Genomic DNA, 20,490 nt, shown 5'->3' with positions numbered 1-20,490 from the left:
GGTCTCCACAAAAGGTAACAAGATTAGGATTCATTGCTTTATAAAAATTAATTTGTGGAAGACATTTTTTCTTTGTAATTTTTACATACAGATATAGTTTGCTCTTTTGTGTATGTATGAAATAACATCTCATATTAGTCATTAGAATTCCAAGTACCATGTTTTATATGGAATCTCTCAAATAAGCAACATGTGCTGCGTTCCTCAAAAGAGAAGGCTAAGCTACTATTTTTTATAAAGTCCATTATTAAGATGTCAGGGGAATGCTGGGATATTGTGAGAATCCTTACTCATTAGAGTACTGGGACACAAAGGTGCAGGTTTGTCAAAGCACAAATGTTCTTTGCTGTTCAGTCGTTATTACTATTTTGTAAGAGTTATTACCATTTTACAAGAGTAGCTTGGCAGAAATGCTGTCTTCAGCTGCACACATCTATATATATCTTATATCTGAGATTTTCTATCTGAGAAATCATTTACTTTAATAAGAAAATACAGTTCAGGAGGTGGCAATATGGATGGTATTTTAAGAAAATTGATTCCACAGTAATTATCTCTCTGTGCTCTTCATCCATAATTCAATAGAATAAACTTAGTTTTAATGTTTTTAAGGTTTGCAAGGATCATTAGAATTCTTACAGAAGTCATTCTTTAAAAGGTTTTAGATAGTATAATATTAATCAAGTGTTACATTTGGATGGAAGAGAATACAATTAGAAACTGAAAGGAATTCCCTTAAGTAGAGCTATTAGAAAAAGTAAAGGTGAGGTGAGTGAAATTCTGTTAATTTTTTTCAATATTAGATTATTATATTCACATTAAAGAAAACCTGAGAAATATAGAAAATGTAGGAAAAACTAAGAATCCCTCACACCACTGCCACTCAGTGATTTCTACTATTACAGTTCCTTCTTGTCTTCTTTATTTGTATGGGCTCAGTTGTTAAACAGTTTTCCAAACAACTTTTAAAGTTCATTCTAGCTTAGAAATGTTTCTATTTTATACACCAAATTTTAAAATTCTTTTAAGGTAAATATTATACATTATAAATTAGTTATTCCTCACTGGTAAATACTTGGAAGGTTTTGGCTCCAGCTTTTTGGTGGGGATCAATTTTTTTGTGCATAGAAGGCTTTTCTGTATATAGGAGTTTTCCTTAGAAATGGTTTTCAGGAGTAGGTTTTTAAAAAATTAACTTTTGACATACGTTGCCAGATTACTTTTATTTGTACTAATTTACATGCTACTAGTAGCGCCAGAATGCCCATTCACCCTATTCTTGTAAACATTGCCTTTTCTACCTTTGCAAATTTGAAAGGCAAAGAAGGTATGTTTTAATTTGTATTTTTATGGATAGAGTATGACCATATTTTCTATCTGTATATTAGAAATTTAGATTTAAAATCCAGGAAATAGGCAAGCAAAGTGATTTATAGCATGTACTTACAGAAGTAAACAAAAGCATTATGTCAGCTGCCATTTTTGGGTTGCATAGACAATAGTATGGGAGTAAAAATTACAAAAGGTAATACTTGGCCTGCACAACATGGCATTTAAACCCTGAGGAGGGGACACAAGATAGAAAACACTCCTGTGCCATCTTTGAGGAGTTCACATTGCTAAGGTGGAGACAGCACATTTATTTTTAAAAATTCTAAGGTCTTCCCATGATAGTCCATTCTTTTCTCAGCTTGGACCAGGGACCTCCACCAACTTACCATTGCTCATCATACTGCCGAGGGACTGGAGAGTGCGGCCCAAGAGTGTGGCCCTGGCTGCTTCCTTTTTCAAGTGGAACATTTTTATCTTTATGCTTTTTCTTGTATTTTATGGTATTTACCTAAAATATCATTGTATTATTGATATGTATGGAATGGGTATCATAAATAACTTAGAAATTCTGTAGATTTGCAAAGAATGTTTTTAAAAAGATTCTTCTCTTTTCTTAGCCATGGATGTACAAGCATTTGAAAGGCTTTTGGGACCCTGCATGGAAATTATGAAAAGGAACATCGCCACCTATGAAGAACAATTAGTTGCTTTGTTTGGAACAAACATGGATATTGTTGAACCCACTGCATGAAGCAAAAGTATGGAGCAGGAAGACCTGTAGTGACAAAATTACACAGTAGTGGTTAGTCCACTGAGAATGTGTTTGTGTAGATGCCAAGCATTTTCTGTGATTTCAGGTTTTTTCCTTTTTTTACATTTACAATGTATCAATAAACAGTAGGGATTTAATAGTCAATAGGCTTTAACATCACTTTCTAAAGAGTAGTTCAGAAAAAAATCAACATACTGATAAAATGACTTTGTACTCCATAAAATTATGACCGAAAGGTTTATTACAATGATTGTAATATATAGAAAGTATCTGTGTTTAAGAAGATAATTAAAGGATGTTATCATAGGCTATATGTGTTTTACTTATTCAGACTGATATCGTATTAGTGACTATCCCCATGTAAGAGGGCACTTGGCAGTTAAACATGCTACACAGCATGGCATCACATTTTTTTATAACTCATACATAGTAAAATTTTATTCATTTTTGTTTTACAGTTTTCTAGCTTGATAAGTTATGTGCTGGCCTTGGCCTATTGGTGAAGTGGTATAAAACATCATATGCAATTTTAAAACTTTTTATATTTTTGCAATAAAGTACATTTTGACTTCTTTGGCATAATGTCAGTAACCTACATATTCCAGTGGTTTTATGGATAGGCAATTTAGTCATTATGATACTAAGGAAAACAGTCTTTTAGATGAGAGATCATTAATGCATTTTTCACTCATCAAGCACGTATCTGCTTCCTTTTCACTTTACAGTTCTCTATAGTCTATATCTTTAAAAATTTGATCTTGACATTAAATGTCACAAAGTTTTTTAAAAAGTGATTTAAACTTAAAATCTGACTTTTTTTGTATTCTTTTTTTTTTTTTTTAAGACGGAGTTTCGCTCTTGTTACCCAGGCTGGAGTGCAATGGCGCAATCTCGGCTCACCGCAACCTCCGCCTCCTGGGTTCAGGCAATTCTGCCTCAGCCTCCTGAGTAGCTGGGATTACAGGCACGCGCCACCACGCCCAGCTAATGTTTTGTATTTTTAGTAGAGACGGGGTTTCACCATGTTGACCAGGATGGTCTGGATCTCTTGACCTCGTGATCCACCCGCCTCGGCCTCCCAACGTGCTGGGATCACAGGCGTGAGCCACCGCGCCCGGCCTTGTATTCTTTACTCTAAGATCTTGTATTTTCAAAAAACTCTCCTATATGAAAAATAATTTGGGATCCTTATCAGCATGCCCACAGTTGATTTCTTTGTTCTTTACTAGGCCTGCACAATACAGTCCTTTACAGACAGACATCTGTTCCCTTGGGTTTCTTTTCTTTTTTAGGATGGTTGCCAACCCACAATCTCATTGATCAGCAGCCAATGCAGTTTGTTTTTTGTTTTTTTAATTCTTAAAAACATCCCCCTGGGGTGACAGAAATAAATTTTTATGAGTATAATCCTATATAAAGACAAAATGAATTTCTCCCCATACCACATACACCATTAGGCCTTGCCATTGCTTTAAAGTAGACTCAGTTGAAATTAGTGCAGAATGAACTCAGATGTACTAGATTTTCATTGTTCGTTGATATGCTCAGTATGCTGCCACATAAGATGAATTTAATTATATTCAACCAAAGCAATATACTCTTACATGATTTCTAGGCCCCATGACCCACTGTCTAGAGACATTAATTCTAACCAGTTGTTTGCTTTTAAATGAGCAATTTCATTTTGGGAAACAGGTTTCAAATGAATATATATACATGGGTAAAATTATTCTGTGCTAGTGTAGTCTTACTAGAGAATGTTTATGGTCCCACTTGTATATGAAAATGTGGTTAGAATGTTAATTGGATAATGTATATATAAGAAGTTAATAAAGTATGTAAAGTATAACTTCAGCCACATTTTAGAACACTGTTTAACATTTTTGGAAAACCTTCTTGTAGGAAAAGAGAGCTCTCTACATGAAGATGACTTGTTTTATATTTCAGATTTTATTTTAAAAGCCGTGTCTGTTAAACAAGAAAAAACACAAAAGAACCCCGGATTCCTAGTTCATCATTCTGTATTCTTACACACTTTTTCAAGTTACCTATTTTGTTGCATAAACGAATTGTTAACTATTCATGGAACAGCAAACGCCTGTTTAATAAAGAACTTTGACCAAGGCTATAAATGCCGTTTACGTTATTTTCAGTATTGTTGGTTATATTTAAATTTTCCTTATAATAAAGCACACTTTTATAATAAAATACATGATTGTTTTTCATACTTTTTTACTTGTTTCTTTAAAGTTTTCTGACTTGCATAATTCATTGAAAAGCATGATAGAAATGTGGCATGTGGAAGCTAACCCCCAGGCCATAACATAGAAAGTATGGTTCTGTATGGCAATAGGTTTCTGACATTTTTAGCTATTGGTCATGTGTGGGAGAAATAATTGTGATGTGTTGTAGATTTATTTGGCCGTTTAGAATAACCAAATAAATCTGGCTAACTAGGAATTTATGTGTAAAATTATGTAATTAAAACAGCTCAAGTTTGACTTGTGGATGTCATTATTTAATTACTAATCAGCAGTCCTTATTGTGTGAGAATTCTTTATTGACTTCATTCATTCAAGGATGGAGCCTCCTGTGCCTCATGTGGCTAAGGAAAGGGGTGAGGACTTTTTCCCCAAGAATGATGGTGCTTTCCCTTGTTTTAAATAAAGGAGTGTGTGTGTGTTGTGTATTTTCTGCATATCCATATGAACTAGAGCTTAGTGCAGGTATTTTAACATATATATTACCTGTGACACAACTTAGGTGAATATATGTTTGTTACCATTAAGATTAGTATTATAAAGTCCGGTTAAATGCCATTTACAATACTTAAAAATTCTTCAAGTGATACGGTATGAAGCAAGGGACTTTGGATTTTATTGAAACGTGTAAGATTTAAAAACATGCTGTGTTCTTTTCCTTTCCAAAGCATCTTTAAAGATACTGGTAGATTTTTTCCTTTCTCAAAAAATGTAACAAGGATTAGATGACCTTTGACATTCTTTTTTTTTTTTTTTTTTTTTTTTTTTTTGAGACGGAGTTTCGCTCTTGTTACCCAGGCTGGAGTGCAATGGCGCGATCTCGGCTCACCACAACCTCCGCCTCCTGGGTTCAAGCAAGTCTCCTGCCTCAGCCTCCTGAGTAGCTGGGATTACAGGCACGCGCCACCACGCCCAGCTAATATTTTGTATTTTTAGTAGAGACGGGGTTTCACCATCTTGACCAGGATGGTCTCGATCTCTTGACCTCGTGATCCACCCGCCTCGGCCTCCCAAAGTGCTGGGATTACAGACGTGAGCCACCGCGCCCAGCCCGACCTTTGGCATTCTTAAGGAAAATTAATGTGTAGGCCTACAGAGGTAAGTAATACATCTGGATTAAGCCAGAGCTTTGTTAAATTGCTGAAGAAAGGATTCTAAAAAAAAAAAAAAAAAAGTTACTACCTAAGAGAAATAGAGTTACAAGGAATGCTGACTTTTAAAAGTAGTGTTTGGTCAGTTTGATGCCAAATATCAGAAATAATTTTGAAAAAAAGGAAGAATTGGAATGAGTTGAGACAAACTTACCTGTTCTAGAATACTTTTAAAGGCAACAAAAGTGGTTGAACAATAGAGTTGTTCATCTTCACAGGTATAAAAAACCTTTAAAAGCATAATGAATTATGGAAATACAAGCAGTAAAGTATACCAGTTATTTGCAGAAGACTTGTGTGCCAAACAAGTCTTCTGTACTATGAGAGCTTAAATCAGTTCAATTTGTATACCTAAGGACAATGACTTCACGAAAGTCATCTACTTTGAGAGTCCATGGCAGAACTCACGGAAAATTGAGATCGGTTGGTTCCTCATCCAACTCATGGCCTCATGTATTTTCCAAATAATGTTAATGAGCCTGGCATATAAATTGCTATACAGCTTCCAATGCAGAGGGTAAGACTACTTTGAAAGGAAAACTTTGATTTGACCAACAGATCTGGGTCTTTCTTTACCTTTTTATGCTCCAAATTTATAAATCTAAAATTGCCTAGAAAATCCTGAAGAAATATGTATCACTTATATATGGGAAGATGTGGTGATATATGATAGGGAGGTAATGTCTACACCATAAAAATGAATGCTACCTACCAAAGAGGTGGTTTTCTCAGATTTTGATTTAATCATAGTCTGGATCTGGTCATTTTTCCAAATACAAAAAATGCTACAAAATGTACATACATTAAATCATGTTTTGTCAGCACCAGTTATAACTCATTCATTATAGCATATAAATGCATTTGTTACTGTCACTGGAAAATAGAAAATGGCCTTGTTTACAGGCACAAGGGAAAGTTTTCTGTGGGTCTTAACTGTAACAACCCAGACATGAAACCCTAAATATTTCTATTTAACTTGAAAAAAAAGTTTACAGAGTAGACTCTCGAGTGAGTTTATGAAAAGGGAAATATGACCAGTTAAAATCTTAGATAAAGTTGCTATTGATGACTGGTTTTCCATCTTGATCCTGCTTGGAAACTTTCCTAGATCTTGCTCAGGAATAATAAACTGTGCATCCCTGTAACTTCACTACCTCTCTTAGGCCAAGAGCTGACATTTAATCCAAGTGTAGTTCCTTTATATAATGTCTATATTCTTGAAGTATATACAAATGACATTTTTTAAAAGCCAAGTAATATTTTCAGAAAGGTGCACACTATAAAGACATCTTTGTTAAGTCTATTTTCTCGTAATTGCTCTTTAAAGCTGAACTTAAAATATCCTCAACACTTTTATCACTTATATGCTGTATAACTTGAAGGAGCTAAAGTGTTAATTAGACAGGTTAGTGCAAAGTAATTGTGGGTTTTGCCCTTTTTTTTCTCAATGGTAAAAATCCCAAATTACTTTTGCACCAACCCCATACTTCGTTTGCCTTTGAGTGACTGGCACTGTCAGGGAAACAAAAAGAATTAATAGTGCTTGTTACATAAACATAGCCGGAAGATGAGATATGTTCTCAAATAATAACAATGACTGCATAGAGGCAGTGACAGTTAAAGCACATGTAAGTTATTTAACAAAGTCAAATATTCAGACCGGCATACTATATATAGCGCTACAGTATGCTGTATATGAGAAAAGTCATGCTGCTTGTTTTCCCTTAGCTTTTCATTGTTCCGCAGGCATGTATTGTTTTTGATTGCTTATTATGGACCAGACAAAAAAATGCATGAGATGGTGACCGATAAGGAAGGAGAGAATGTAAATGCTGGGGGGAGGAACAAATGTAAGCAACAGTTTAACACAGTGTGATAAAAGTGATGTACTATTCCTACAATTTTAATTGCTCTTTATCTGACTTAATTGTTCTTAAAATGAGGTACTTTTTGCTAGCAACTAAACATAGAGAAGGGCCTAGGATACCAAATAGATAGGAGTAGAAAATACTATGTGAGCGTTTGTGTTAAATAGTTCAGATAACAGTAATGATCTCCAGAAAACTTGCAGGACATGAGAATAGTCATTTGAGCTTGATTTTATACATTAGAAGTGAGAGGAAATATGAAATAGAACTATTAGTTGCCATCTTTAAGTACATTTTCATTTGTACCAAATTAGACTTAACAAAAACTTTTTTAGAACAATTGGGACCAAAAAAGAGTAGTTCTATGTTCTGAGGATACCCAGGTTTATTTCTCTAGACTTGGACTTTCTAAATGCCAGATGAATACAATCACCTGCCTACAGGACCTCTGGACTTAGATTTCTTGCCTGCACAGCATGCTTATCACCTGAGGTTGAACCTATTCTTTCCATTTCCTCCCAGGTCTCCAAATCTGCTATCCTCTCCAGCATTCCGTCTCAGTCAGTAACTTCAGCATACCCACCCTTCCCCAACTACTGCAATTACCCAAGCCAGAGACACAAACATTTTGATTCCTCCCTCTTAGAATGATTTTTCTTCCTAATGTGGTTATAGTGTTAAGACATTAGCTTGTCAGCTACTGAAGAAAAAGGTCTTGCTTTCTGGTCATGGGAGCAAAATCTAAACTTGAGTTGCGTCAAGAACTACAAGAACAAGAGACAGATGACTCAGTTCTAAAATGGCCATCGTTAGCTCCTGTGGATTTCATTACAACTTGCCTGAATTACCTAAGTACTTTGAACTAATTAGAAAATTAACCCATTTTAGAGGATAGTAAGGTATATGGAAGGATATTTGTTAGAGTTTAAATATGCAAGATGGCTATCTGAAAACTTTGAGAAGTACAATTTTAGACCATACATATGTTCAATTTCTCAATTTAGTACTTGTTCATATAATTTCATGTTTACCTTTTGACAATTCAAACTGAATATTTTCAATATCAGGCAATGCCATGTACTTGAACTTCTCTTTAGTTCAGCAAAGCAGTCATTGGTGTGTCAGATATGGTGGAATCAGGGAAATAACATTATTTCACTCCTAATTAGGATTTATCAGTTTTTTTTTCTTCTGTTCGTTTTTTACTATTTCTAACAAATTAGAACTTTATATTTAAGATAACAGAAGTAACTTTACAAACTGCTGGAAAGACATTTTGACAATCTGACATTTTTGCATACATTTTGTGTAGTGAGTGTACCAATCAAGAGGAGGTGTTAAAGAAACTGATTTTTTAATGTCAATTTCATCATGGAAACATCTGAAGGATAGTTAAAAACTGTAATTATATCTGTTTTAGTCAAAGAGTATAATTTACACATGTAAAAATTTCCAGTTTGGTACTTTCATCTTTGTTCTGGCTTACAGGCTGGCTAGTTTTATTGGTCACTCAATTAATGATGACGTCCCTGATACACAGAAGGTACTAACGTGGTCATTTAGCTCTCCAGGAAGTCAGAAGATTGGACTAATTGTCCACTTAAAGGTGTAGCAAATTCTAATACTAGTATTTTTTTTTAATACTCGTATTTAATCACTTGTGACTAAAGTTAACTCAAAGACTTGGACAAAAATGAGAAAAAGTATGCAAAAAAAGTTTTATAACTTTTTATGCTTATTAATTGGCAGTGGTCAAAAAATGGAACTACATGTTTCTGAATGAATGGAAAAGGCTTTATAGAGCTATTAAAGGATAAATTATTATTTGTAATATATTGCACAATATCTGAATCTTAAGTTGAATTTTTTTCCCATTTCTGGTGTCCCCCAATAAAAAAAATCACCACTAAGGCTTTTGGTAAAACCTTTAAAATAGTTTAACTTTAAAAAATAAGGTTTAGCTGAAAGCAGATCTCATAGTTTGTGTACCGGAGAGGGGTAAAACAGTATCCCAATCTCTTGCCAACTTTTTTTTTTTTAAAGAGAAAAGCTTTTTAGTTTTCTAGAAGGAGTTAGACATAAACATCTCAAAACAATTTTAAATAATTAGGTGAACTTCACAGGCTTTTGTTTGTCAAGAAATTACATGTTGGAGTATAGTTTATATATTCAATTCTAGAACACGAAGACCCTCCATTGTAAAAAAAAAAAAAAAAAAATAGGAAGAAAAGCATACACAAAATAGCAGAGACATTCATTTCTTTGAGTCACTCTAACAACTTCTGAAAGACGATAAACTCAAATCCTGTCCTTTTTCCTCAAGGAAAAAATTAAGCATTTTGTTGGCTCTTCCCTGAATTATTTTAATAAGAAATAGAATGTTTTATTACTATTTGTGAAATAGAAAGTAAATATTTGATCACATGGGAGGACTACTTTATAAATAATTTCACTTCAAGGATTCAAATGGGGACTCCTTAAGAATTTTAAACTTGATTTTAGCATGAGGGGTTATTTTGGACTTCTTGATTTGTTACGCGGCTTTCAGGTATATTTTAAAAATCCAAGAAATGCCGGAGGTTTTAAAGAAATAACTAGCTGTGATTTCTGGCTCTGTCCAAAAATTTGCTTTTACAGATTTCTTACTAATGTAGATTTTCCTCATCTTAATTCTAAGCATATATTTAGTGATCTAAAGTTAAAAAATCTAAAGCACAATTTAAATGTTTAAACACTAAAGGTTCAGAAAGGGGAAAAGCTTAATCATGCTTTTGTAATGTGAATAGTAAAGACACCAATTATTGACTAGATGCCGCCGATTGTGATGACAGCCATGTTTAAAGTGAAGGTAGCTATAAAGCAGGGAAGCGTCTCTGGTGCGGCAGGGAAGCGTCTCTGGTGAGTAAGAGAATTCGTAACTTGAGGAACTCCTAGTGGAAATGAAGTGGAAACACAGTTTCTTTTATCAATGAGAAAACGGAAGAAGAGCGTTAACAAAACTCTAGAAGAAGAACGTTAACAAAACTCTAGATAAAGAGCGTTAACAAAACTTACCAGAGAAATTTACATATATGATTCACAAATTAAACCAGTTTACGTCATTCATTATGCCCCTCTGTATTACGTTAACCAACGAGCATACTAACCAATATGGAAAATGCCGCTTTAACTTGCCTCAATTCCGTAATCGCCCGCCCCCGCTCCCGCCCCCGTCCCCGCTTTGTAAATTCTCTAGTCCCTGAGCTCCTCGTTTGCTCACAGTCCATACCCCAGCCTCACTCTTCCTGTTACTTAGCTGGCGCTCAACAAATGTTAGGTGAACTGAACAGTGCCGACAAGGCAATCTCAAGTTGCTGTCCCAGGGGTGGTGAGGCAAGGCACAGGAGAAAAGGACTTCTAGTTCTTCCCACTGCCAGTGGAGCCCCCCAGCATCACTTTCGGTCCCTTCGTGACAGGGACCGTGTTTTGTGGGTGACCAAGTCCCTCGCAAGCCTGCAGTGCTTCCGCTGGTGCAGTCATCTCCTTCCCTTCGCAGTAAAACAATACCCTGGCCTCTTGCCAAACTCCTGAGCAGCAAGCAACTCTGGCTGTTTATGGCCCGGACCGGGTGCTGCAAGAAGCTTGGGCCGCTGTAAGTGTTAGCATAGGCCGGAAGAAAGAGAAGAGGCCCAAGCATTAAAACACTCCCTTCCTCCGCCCCCTCCCTTTTGTCCCAGACACCAAAACAAACGAGCTGATACACGTGTCCCTATGACTCTTGTTTACTATCAAGACTGCGCAATGCGAGCGCCTCTGGGATATGTAGTTCAGCTCTTCCTCGGCAAGCAGTCTCCCACAGCCAAGGACGAAGGCTTGACACTACTAACCCACAATCCATTTCGGGGACAAAGTTTGGCTCGGGTCCCCCGACTCTCGGCAGTAGTCCAATCCAAAGCACTTACTCTGGTGATTGACACGCCATGTTCGCCAGTAAACACAACACAAAAGTCAATACATGCCCGCCCCCCGAGACGGACCACAACATCACCCAATGGGAAAAGGGAAGAACCGAATGGCAGTTCTGCAGACCAATAAGAGGGCGAAAGAGCTGGGCGGAGGCTCAACCCCCAGGGAGTTGAGGGGAGGGGGAAGACGAAGCTTGAAAGACTTGGTAATGGCGACGGGTTTGGTAAGTAGGAAAGTTTCGGTTGAGGAGTAAGAGCGGCGGCGGCAGCAGTAACACGCGCGGGGGAGGCCGTCGTCAGTCGGAGAGGGGGTTCGAGAGCTGCTGGTGGTGTTGTCGTGGCCGGGGCGGCCCGCGGCTGGGCTGCCGGCACTTCGCGGCAGGTTTGTTGTCTTTCAGTTCGGGAAGAGGTGGGGGTGGGGAAGGGAGGGGCAGGAGTCCGGGGGATCCGGCGGCCCGTGTGGGGGGGCTCGAGTCCGCCTTCCTCCTCCTCGGAGGGCTGCCCTTGGGGTGGGGGCACTTAACCGTTCGACTGGTGTTCGCGGCGAGCCCAGCGGACCAGCGCCTCCCGCGAGCTCACCTGGGCTTCGGGGCGGCGATGCTTAGGGGGTCTCGGGCGGGGGCCGGGAGGAGGCTGGGGAGGGCGATGCCCCGGGCCGGTTAGCGCGGTGGGTGGCCGGGCCGGGTGTGGAGATGGGGCGGGCCTGGGCGGGGGAAGGGACCGACGCGGCGCCGGGGCTGCCCAGGAAAGTTTGACTTCAACTCCCCGCTTGTGGGCGGAGGGTCAGAGCTTGGCCAGGGGTGGGGACCCGGCCGGATGTGGGGGACCCCAGTGAGGCGCCGCCTCCTTCTGGACCGAGTGGGCTTCGGCTGAGCTGAGGAGCTCGCGGAGCCGCTGGGCCCGGGGGCTCATTGTTACGCAGTTCGAATGAATGGGCTCCCAGGCGCCTGCGCGCTGGGGCTGAGCCGAGGGGAAAAACAAGCCCGGAGTCCAGGCTGCGGTCACATGATGGGGGGAAGGGAGGGGAACGCGATGAATGGCGAAAGAGGGTGGGGGATGGACTTGGCGTGAACCGGGAGGCGCTGCTCTCTGTGACCCAAAGGGGAGGCTTGGCAGGCGATTCCAGTCTCCGCCTTTTAACCTATGCTGCCGCCGCAGGCCGATTGAAACAAAACAAAAAAGCCGGGCGAAGTCGACAGCCAGGTTATTGTAGCTTTAAATGCTGTGTGCCGTCTCGGGTATTTCTCTCTCGGCTGTGCACTCTACAGTCTAAGTTCATTCTTAGGGAGTTTTCAGCTAGAGTCGTGTTTTAGAAGGAGCACTGACAACGAGGCAATACTCAAGTTTTTCTGTTTTGTTTTTGACTCACGATGCCACCATGCCAGGACCGGAGGAGGCTTAGAAAACGAGTTACACATACTGGGAAGCGATGGAGTCCTACCAACAGCTTGGATGAAGGGCTTTAGATTTATTAATATTTCCCTCTAAATAGCTGTGGAAAGACTCTTAATAATAGTGGTTTTGAAATTAAAGTTATTTTGAGAATTAGAATAATTTTAACATTTTAAAGTATTTACATATGTAAATTTATGACCATTTTAACAGTGATCTAAATCTGCAATGTATGTCTTGTACTTTGTTGTTTTTTTTTTTTTATATTGTCTTGCTTTATCTTGCAGACGAGTGGTAGAGTCAGTGATTGGTTCAGTTTCCTTGGTTAAACTCATTTCTTGCTAGGTAGACAGTAGTTGACAAAGTTTCAAGGAAATTTGACTTACATTGAGAATTAAATCTACTCAATGTTTTTGGGTTATACTTTTGGAGCCATTTAACCACTTTAAAGCAAAATATTGTTTGTACTAACTTGAATGATAAATTACAGAATGAAGTTCTGATTTCACTTTCCAGTTTCATCTTAGTTTCGTAAACCCAGTTATCTTTTCTCAGTCTCGAAAACCCTTCCTCTTTCTTCACTTCTCAAAGTCCTATCTACATACACTAGTTAAAAGGATACCTTTTCCCAGGATTGCCCGCCTGCGTGTCTCCGCTATCCTTTGTGCTTCACAGGGCACACCTCAAACATGATACCGTCACTGTAAAAATTCACATTTTTATAACTCTTACAGTGATATATATGTATGTATGTATTTTAGATGGAGTCTTGCTCTGTCACCAGGCTGGAGTGCAGTGGCACGATCTCAGTTGACTGCAACTTCCGCCTGCTGGGTTCAAGCGGTTCTCCTGCCTCAGCTTCCTGAGTAGCTGGGACTACAGGCATACGCCACCACTCACAACTAATTTTAAAATATTTTTAGTAGAGTTGGGGTTTCACCATGTTGGCCGGGATGGTCTCGATGTCCTGACCTCTCGTGATCTTCCTGCCTCGGCCTCCCAAAGTGCCAGGATTACAGGCATGAGCCCCCACACTCGGCCCACTGTATTTTAACTTCTTTGAATTCTTTCCTCACTAATACAAGTGCCCAGTGAAGAAGGCGTATTGCATAAGGCATGGAGTTATTAAACTACGGTGCCCTGAAGTTTTTTCAGGTGAATTGCAAGCTGGTGTTTTGTATGTATGTTTGAGATAAAAATACTGGTACTCCTCTCTGCACCTCCCGCATACGTTATCCATTAGAAGTTACTACTGGCTGGGCGTAGTGGCTCTTGTCTCGCCCGGCGCTTTGGAAGGCCAAGGCGGGCGGATCACTTGAGGTCAGGAGTTTGGGACCAGCCTGGCCAATGTGGTGAAATTGTACTAAAAATACAAAAGTTAACTGGGCATGGTGGCGCGCTCCTGTAGTCCCAGTTACTTGGGAGACTGAGGCACGAGAATCACTTGAATCTAGTGACAGATATTGCAGTGAGCCGAGATCGCACAATTGCACTCTAGCCTGGCTGACAGAACAAGACTCTTAAAAAAAAGGAAAAGAAAAGAGTCAATGCTAGGAATTTTGTGTGTATCTTCCTTTAAGTATGAAAGCAAGTATTTTACTTAGGATGGAAAAATTACAACAACAAAAAAATTAAAGCTGCCAGATACCTGCTTATCACAAAATTCAGAGAAAAATGGCATACTGTAATATTCTTATTAACTGCCTGATACCAATAACATTATTCATATTTTTCATATACTGATCAGCATTTACTTTGGTGCTTTATAATTTCTACTGTAATTTTGTATAGAGAAACTAGAAAAGTAATTTTCTCCTTAATGTGGTTCATTGAGTTTTTTTTTTTTTAAGTTATTGAACATAGCTTAGAAAAGCTTTTTCCACAAGTTTTTACAGATAATGTAAAAATATTTAGGACTACAATCAAGTTTAGGAAAAGTTTCATAAGAATTTTTAGATGATGTCAGATTTTATTATATGACTCATTTTAAATACTTATTTGAATTGACAGTACTCAAACAGTTCATGGATGGCTGCTTGTGGTATTAATGGGTTTCTGTGGTCTTGATCAATACAGCATTTCATGTTGATTGAGCATGAAATTACTAAGAGCTTGTATAGATGTGGATTAGGCAGTGTCTGTGGAATGTAATATCTTTTATACCTACAGTAATTCTGATAGGTAGATAGATAGGTACTAGACCTATTTAATTTTTTACTTATTTTAAAAAAAATTTTGGCCAGGCGTGATGGCTCACGCCTGTAATCCCAGTACTTTGGGAAGCCGAGGTGGGCAGATCACGAGGTCAAGAGATCGAGACCATCCAGGCCAACATGGTGAAACCCCATCTCTACTGAAAAATAAGAAAAATTAGCTGGGCGTGGTGGCGCGCGCCTGTAGTCCCAGCTACTCAGGAGGCTGAGGCAGGAGAATTGCTTGAACCCAGGAGGCAGAGGTTGCAGTGAGCCGAGATCTTGCCACTGCACTCCAGCCTGGCGCCTGGTGACAGAGCCAGACCCTGTCTCTTTTTTTTTAAAAAAAAGTTTTTAAAGATGGGGTCTTGCTGTGTTGCCCAGGTTGGTCTTGAACTCCAGGCTCAAGGGGTCCTCCTTTCTCAGCCTCCCAAAATGCTGGGATTGCAGGCATGAGCCACCGATCCTGACCACTAGTTTTATATGCAAATAAAAAACCAGGCCCTAATGAGAAAACAGGCCTGGAGGTTTAATTCAGGGCCATGAAATCCACTCAGGTTTTTTGTTGTTGTTTCGTCTTTTTTCTTAGCCCAGTGGCAAACTAGAGTTTTAGACACATTGTGAAATCTGTTGGAAATACTTTAAAAGAACAGCATTAAGTCCTCCCAGATGCTTTGGGTGTAGAAAGTTACATTTAATATACTTTGCTGTGGAGGCTTGTTTTAGTGTGTGATTATGAAACCCATTTAAAATACCTCAGTTTCAGAGATAGAAATTAATTGCAAATTGCCTTTTCTTCACCCACTCTGAAAACAATTTGAGCATGTAGTGTGGACTGGGTATGGAAATCCTTCAGGTTAGGGAAGAGCATATAGAATATCCCGCTGTGAATTCCATAAAAAGATAAGGATTCAGGGAATAATAGGCCCTTGAAAGCAGGAGATAACCCATACTGGCCTATACCTTTTGTCTTTTTTCCCTCTCAGGTCTCCTCTTCAAAAGAAAATGGTCCCATTTAGTCGTCATAGTCCTGTTTTCCCCATCCATAATAATACTTTATTCACAGAGCTGTTCCGAGTTTAAAATAAAATTAGATGAAGTACATGGAAATGCTATGTAGGTAGGCATTTTGTAAAACCTCGCTTCTTTCTTCATTCATTGAGACTTAGCTTTTTCTCATTCTCTCTTCTTTTCCTGTCCTAGGATTTTTTTGATAGTTGGGAAGTTTGTATACCAAAAGCAATGTGGTCTTCCATTAAATAAAATTTGTAATGCTGAACGTGACATTTCAGAGTGTAACTTCTGGAAAATTTTACTAAGAATCACTGATCTAGTGAAGAGATGACATACACAGAATGAACTAAAATACAAGGCAAGCTGTGTCGAATCTAATACCAAAGCAGTATACAAAAGCATGAATGAACAATAGGGTTAGCTCTACCAGGATATATCTGAAAGAGGAGCTTGTTTATCAAAATGAGTATGTAATTGGTATAATGTATGTAGGGGAGCCTTATTGAGTAAGGACTTTTCTGGTATTCCTTTACTGTATCGGATACCTTGCTTGCTTTCTCCAAAATACCTGAGACTGAGAATTAGAAAAGAAAGAGAGAATTCCAATTGAAAATAGACAGAATTAGAAGAGACAGAAAACTTGCGTATATGGTTTTGAATTTTGTTTTCAGGTATTGAATTCTCAGAATAGCCCTGTGAGGTAAGTAGAGGGACTGTGTGGGTCTGAGATTGAGTGGCCTGTCCCCAGTTACGCAGCTAGTTAGAGTGAAACTGAAGACTGTTGTCTTGAAGTCTATATTCTCTTACTGTACAGTAGTTTTACAGGAGCAGTACTTCAGTTTTCTCAGGACCAAACTTTTCATAGCCTTGAGCAGTGAGAGGTGCGAACATATTCGTTCAGTAAATATTTATTTGGTCCCTTTGGTTATTTATAGGTAGCTCTGTTTTAAAATTAAAATAATGTATTTTTCCAACTTCATTTAAGGAGTTTTGAATGGTGGTAGATAACTAAGACAAAGCCCTGAAGAATGATAGAAGTTGCAAAGAAATATTAGTGTACTGTACTTGGTGAATGTTGGAAGCTGCAGGACCTGCTGTGGGGAAGAAAAAAAGTTCTTAGCTGTGAAGAATGAGGAAACCAAAGAGCTCTGCAGAGGGAGTGGGTAGACAAAACAGACTGCAGCTGTGCTTCTGTGGACTACATATGTGTAGTGCATAACACGTGTAATGCAACTTCTGAATTTCATAACAAGGGTAAAAGTGGTAATGTTTTAAGTTCAGGATTGCAGATAGGTTTGACTTATGCAGCTCACATCTGTATGTGAAGCATAGTACAAATATAGGATTTTTAGTCATCAAAATAGGTTAAATTATATTCTGTCTATTTAAGATGCCAGAAAGATTTCTATGGAAAGAGTTAAAATCTCCTGTCTAAAATGTTAATATTAGCTGTTTAAAGAACTCACATAGTATGACTAGTTCCACTCTTAGGTGCTACTAAATAAGGAATCTGCACTGATACAATCAGTTACCTTTTCTGAGAACCATTGTAAAGGAAGCTGGAGACAGGTGGCTTACGTAGACAGAGATTGGGAATGTGAGTATTCTCTTTTTTTAAAAAAAAAAATACCTCCTAAAATGTTGTAGGTGTTCCTGCATACTTATGCAGTGTTTCAGTATGATTTTGTCCATAGACTCAAAGAGACTGTTTTAAAGTATAGTTCTGATCATGTCAGAACTCTTATTACAAAATCCTCAGTGGTTCTTCATTGTCTGATAACTGCTAATCATGACACTAGCCACTGTGCAGTGAAGGTGTGCTTTGTGTTAGGCACTATTCTGAGCATTTTACCTAATCTCACTGAGATTTTATAACAGTCTGTGAGGTAGGTACTTTTACTTCTATCTTATAAACAAGGCGTGAAGATTTTAAGTAAATTATTTAGGGCACATAGCTAATAAGTGGCAGATCTGGTATATAAACTCAGGCAGCCTGATTTCAGAGCCCCCGTTCTTGTCTCTAAATAAATATAGTTTTCCTATAAGTAGAATTGAACACTCTGATCCTAGACTACCTTTCCATATAGTAGTATTCTTACAGCCTCAGTATTCATGATCACATGACACACAAGGCCATCCTATTTGTGGTGAAACTAGATCCTACATTCTTCTGATCTCATCTAGGACTTTGCCAGCTGTATGAGTTTAATCCTATGAGTTTCTCTCACTGGGAGACCTCCCTCCCTTCTTTTCTTTAAACCCATTCATAGCCAAGTCCTGCTCTATAGAACTGTGGTCATTTGTATCTTTCCACTAAAGCATAGATTCCTTGAGACTCATGATTAATTAATTGTTCATTAGTGAGGTCCAGATTGCAACTAATACAATGCCTTGTACATAGTATTTATTAATGATTTTTTTAAATAAGTAGGAATTTAGCAACTATTTTTAGCCCAGTGTGTCTCAATATTTTGCACCTGGAAACAAAAACCAGTGCACAAAGCTGTACCCCACACGAAATAGATCCTCTGGGGTTGAGGCCTGGACAACGTTTTTTAAAAGCATATATATGATTCTGTGTGCCACAGGATGGAGTTGAGAATCACTGATGAAGCTAAATTTGCTCCACTTTAAATTTTTTCAGGGAGAAAGTGGAGCCTTAAAATCATGATTTCATGCTTGAGAAATAGATTTGTGTTACCACATTTTCTCTAGTTGCTAGTTCTGTGGGGGAAATTGTTATATCCCAGCATATTCGCTGTAATTATTTGCCAAGACTGATTGTGATCAGTACATTGTACTAAACTGGAGAAGTGTTAATTTCTTCCGAATTTCATGTTTTAGGGGCTTAAAGTAATGGCATGATATGACTTTTATTGAGATGTGTTGGATGACTTGTCATAATATCTCCCAGGGAGTAGAGTGTTGAAACTGAGTAACTATCTGATTTCCACCTGTTAAATATGTATTTTCAGTAACTGTTCTATTTAGGACATTACAAACCCAAAGTACGTTTAATATTGCCCTACGTCTGGGGATAAAACAATTTCAAAAGACGTTATTTTACATTTTTTTTACTACTTCATTTCATTCTCCCAACTCTCAGAGTAAAGTAGGGCAGGTATCATTAGCTCTGTTTTACAGATGAAGATGTTGAGTTAATGAGAAACTCAGTTACTTAGGTCATATGTTTGGTAAGTGATCAAGCCGAAATCAAAACCTGTTTCCTTATATCTAACCCAGTGCCCTTTTTGCTACACCATAATACATTGTGTAGTCAGTATTGAGGAAGGATGTAAAGCAGTGCCCAGGATAAGAGGTTTTTTTTAGGAATATAGGCAAATGGCATCCAAAATAGAATATTAGACATACAGTAAGGCAATATGCATGCAGTTGGGCTATGTGTCAAGAACCCTGTAGGAATCTAAAATAATCAGATGTAAGCAAATACTTTAAAAAATAAGAATATAAATTCAATGTTGTTTAGAAGAATGAAGAAGCTGGGAATAGCATATTTAGCAGTAGGGGGGATAAGTGAATTTTGGCACATCCTTATGATGTATATTTAACTATTTAGAGCTTTGAAACAAATTAATGGCATAAGAAAATGCTTATGAACTTACATTAGGCAAAAAGGTATCAAACTATAATAGGAAGTGGGAAGAAAAACATGATTTTGTGTATGTGTGCATGAAACAGATTGGATTGTAATACATCAAAACGTTAAAAGTATCTAAAACTGGTTGGTGGTATTAGAAGTAATCATTATATTCCTCAAAAATTTTTTTTTCCATTTTTTACACAGTGATTGTATTTTCTATTCAGGAAAACATTTCAAAAATCTAAAATCGAAAAGATCATGTAAAAGCCTTTGTAGACAGAAATTTATCAGTGTCACCAGTGTTTATTGGCAATTAACACAATGGCTTAGAAAGCTTATAAATATTAAGTAATTAACATTTTTCTGTGCGATTTTAATCAGCCTGCACTGGGATACTTGACTTTCAGTGACTTTTAACAGCAGTGTATTTTATTACTTCATTTTGAGGAAAAATATATTGTTGCAAAAGTCAGGATTTTTGGGTATTTCATATTCACTCATTAGAACTTTATTTTTCTTTAAGAGGTGAGGTCTTGCTACATTGCTCAGATTGGATTCCAGCACATAGGCTCAAGCAGTCCTTTCACTTCAATCTAACCCAAGTAGCTGGAACTATAGGCGTGAGCCACAGCATCAGGTTAGAACTTTTTTAAAAAATGGAATTTAGACTAGAGCCTGAGAAATCAGAAAATCTTGCTGTTGTCCCTTATGTTAAATAAAGACCTAATTTGATCGTTGTCCAAAGCGTGGAATAAAAGGTATAACCACGTTTTCCTTTCATAATAATATTTAGTTGTTGGACTTTGCTAAGAAATTATTTAAATGTGTTAACCCATATTCTCTTCCTTGTGATAACTTTATAGGCTTGTGGGTAGATTTACTAGTTGTTTAACTAAATTTCCCATGATTATTATTCATTTTTTTAGACATCATATTCTATTCAGAATGACAGGTATCTATTTT

At 37.9% G+C, this 20,490-nt stretch overlaps 2 protein-coding genes across 3 annotated transcripts in view; both read left to right on the top strand.

Annotated features, from left to right (window-relative positions):
• PRKAR2B (protein kinase cAMP-dependent type II regulatory subunit beta) overlaps positions 1-4,605 on the top strand; it is a 106,770-nt gene extending 102,165 nt beyond the window's left edge. Inside the window, exon 11 of the mRNA XM_012456064.3 lies at positions 1,950-4,605. Coding sequence (XP_012311487.1) covers positions 1,950-2,083 — 134 coding nt within the window. The 3' untranslated portion in view covers positions 2,084-4,605. The remainder of the gene's footprint in view (positions 1-1,949) is intronic.
• Positions 4,606-11,498: 6,893 nt separating this feature from the next.
• The window catches only part of HBP1 (HMG-box transcription factor 1), a 35,102-nt gene continuing 26,110 nt past the window's right edge, over positions 11,499-20,490 (top strand). The window contains exon 1 of one of the 2 annotated variants that reach the window (XM_012456009.3): positions 11,499-11,552. In XM_012456009.3, coding sequence (XP_012311432.1) covers positions 11,538-11,552 — 15 coding nt within the window. In that variant the 5' untranslated portion in view covers positions 11,499-11,537. Of the gene's footprint in view, positions 11,711-20,490 lie in introns of both variants that reach the window. The other variant, XM_012456015.2, reaches the window with a different exon arrangement.

Source organism: Aotus nancymaae, unplaced genomic scaffold (genome assembly GCF_030222135.1).
Source record: "Aotus nancymaae isolate 86718 unplaced genomic scaffold, 86718_ANA_hifiasm-v0.15.2.pri h1tg000002l, whole genome shotgun sequence".
Taxonomy (NCBI): Eukaryota; Metazoa; Chordata; class Mammalia; order Primates; family Aotidae; genus Aotus; species Aotus nancymaae.
The sequence above is the reverse complement of the archived record's forward strand: the minus strand, read 5'-3'. Positions and strand labels throughout refer to the sequence as shown.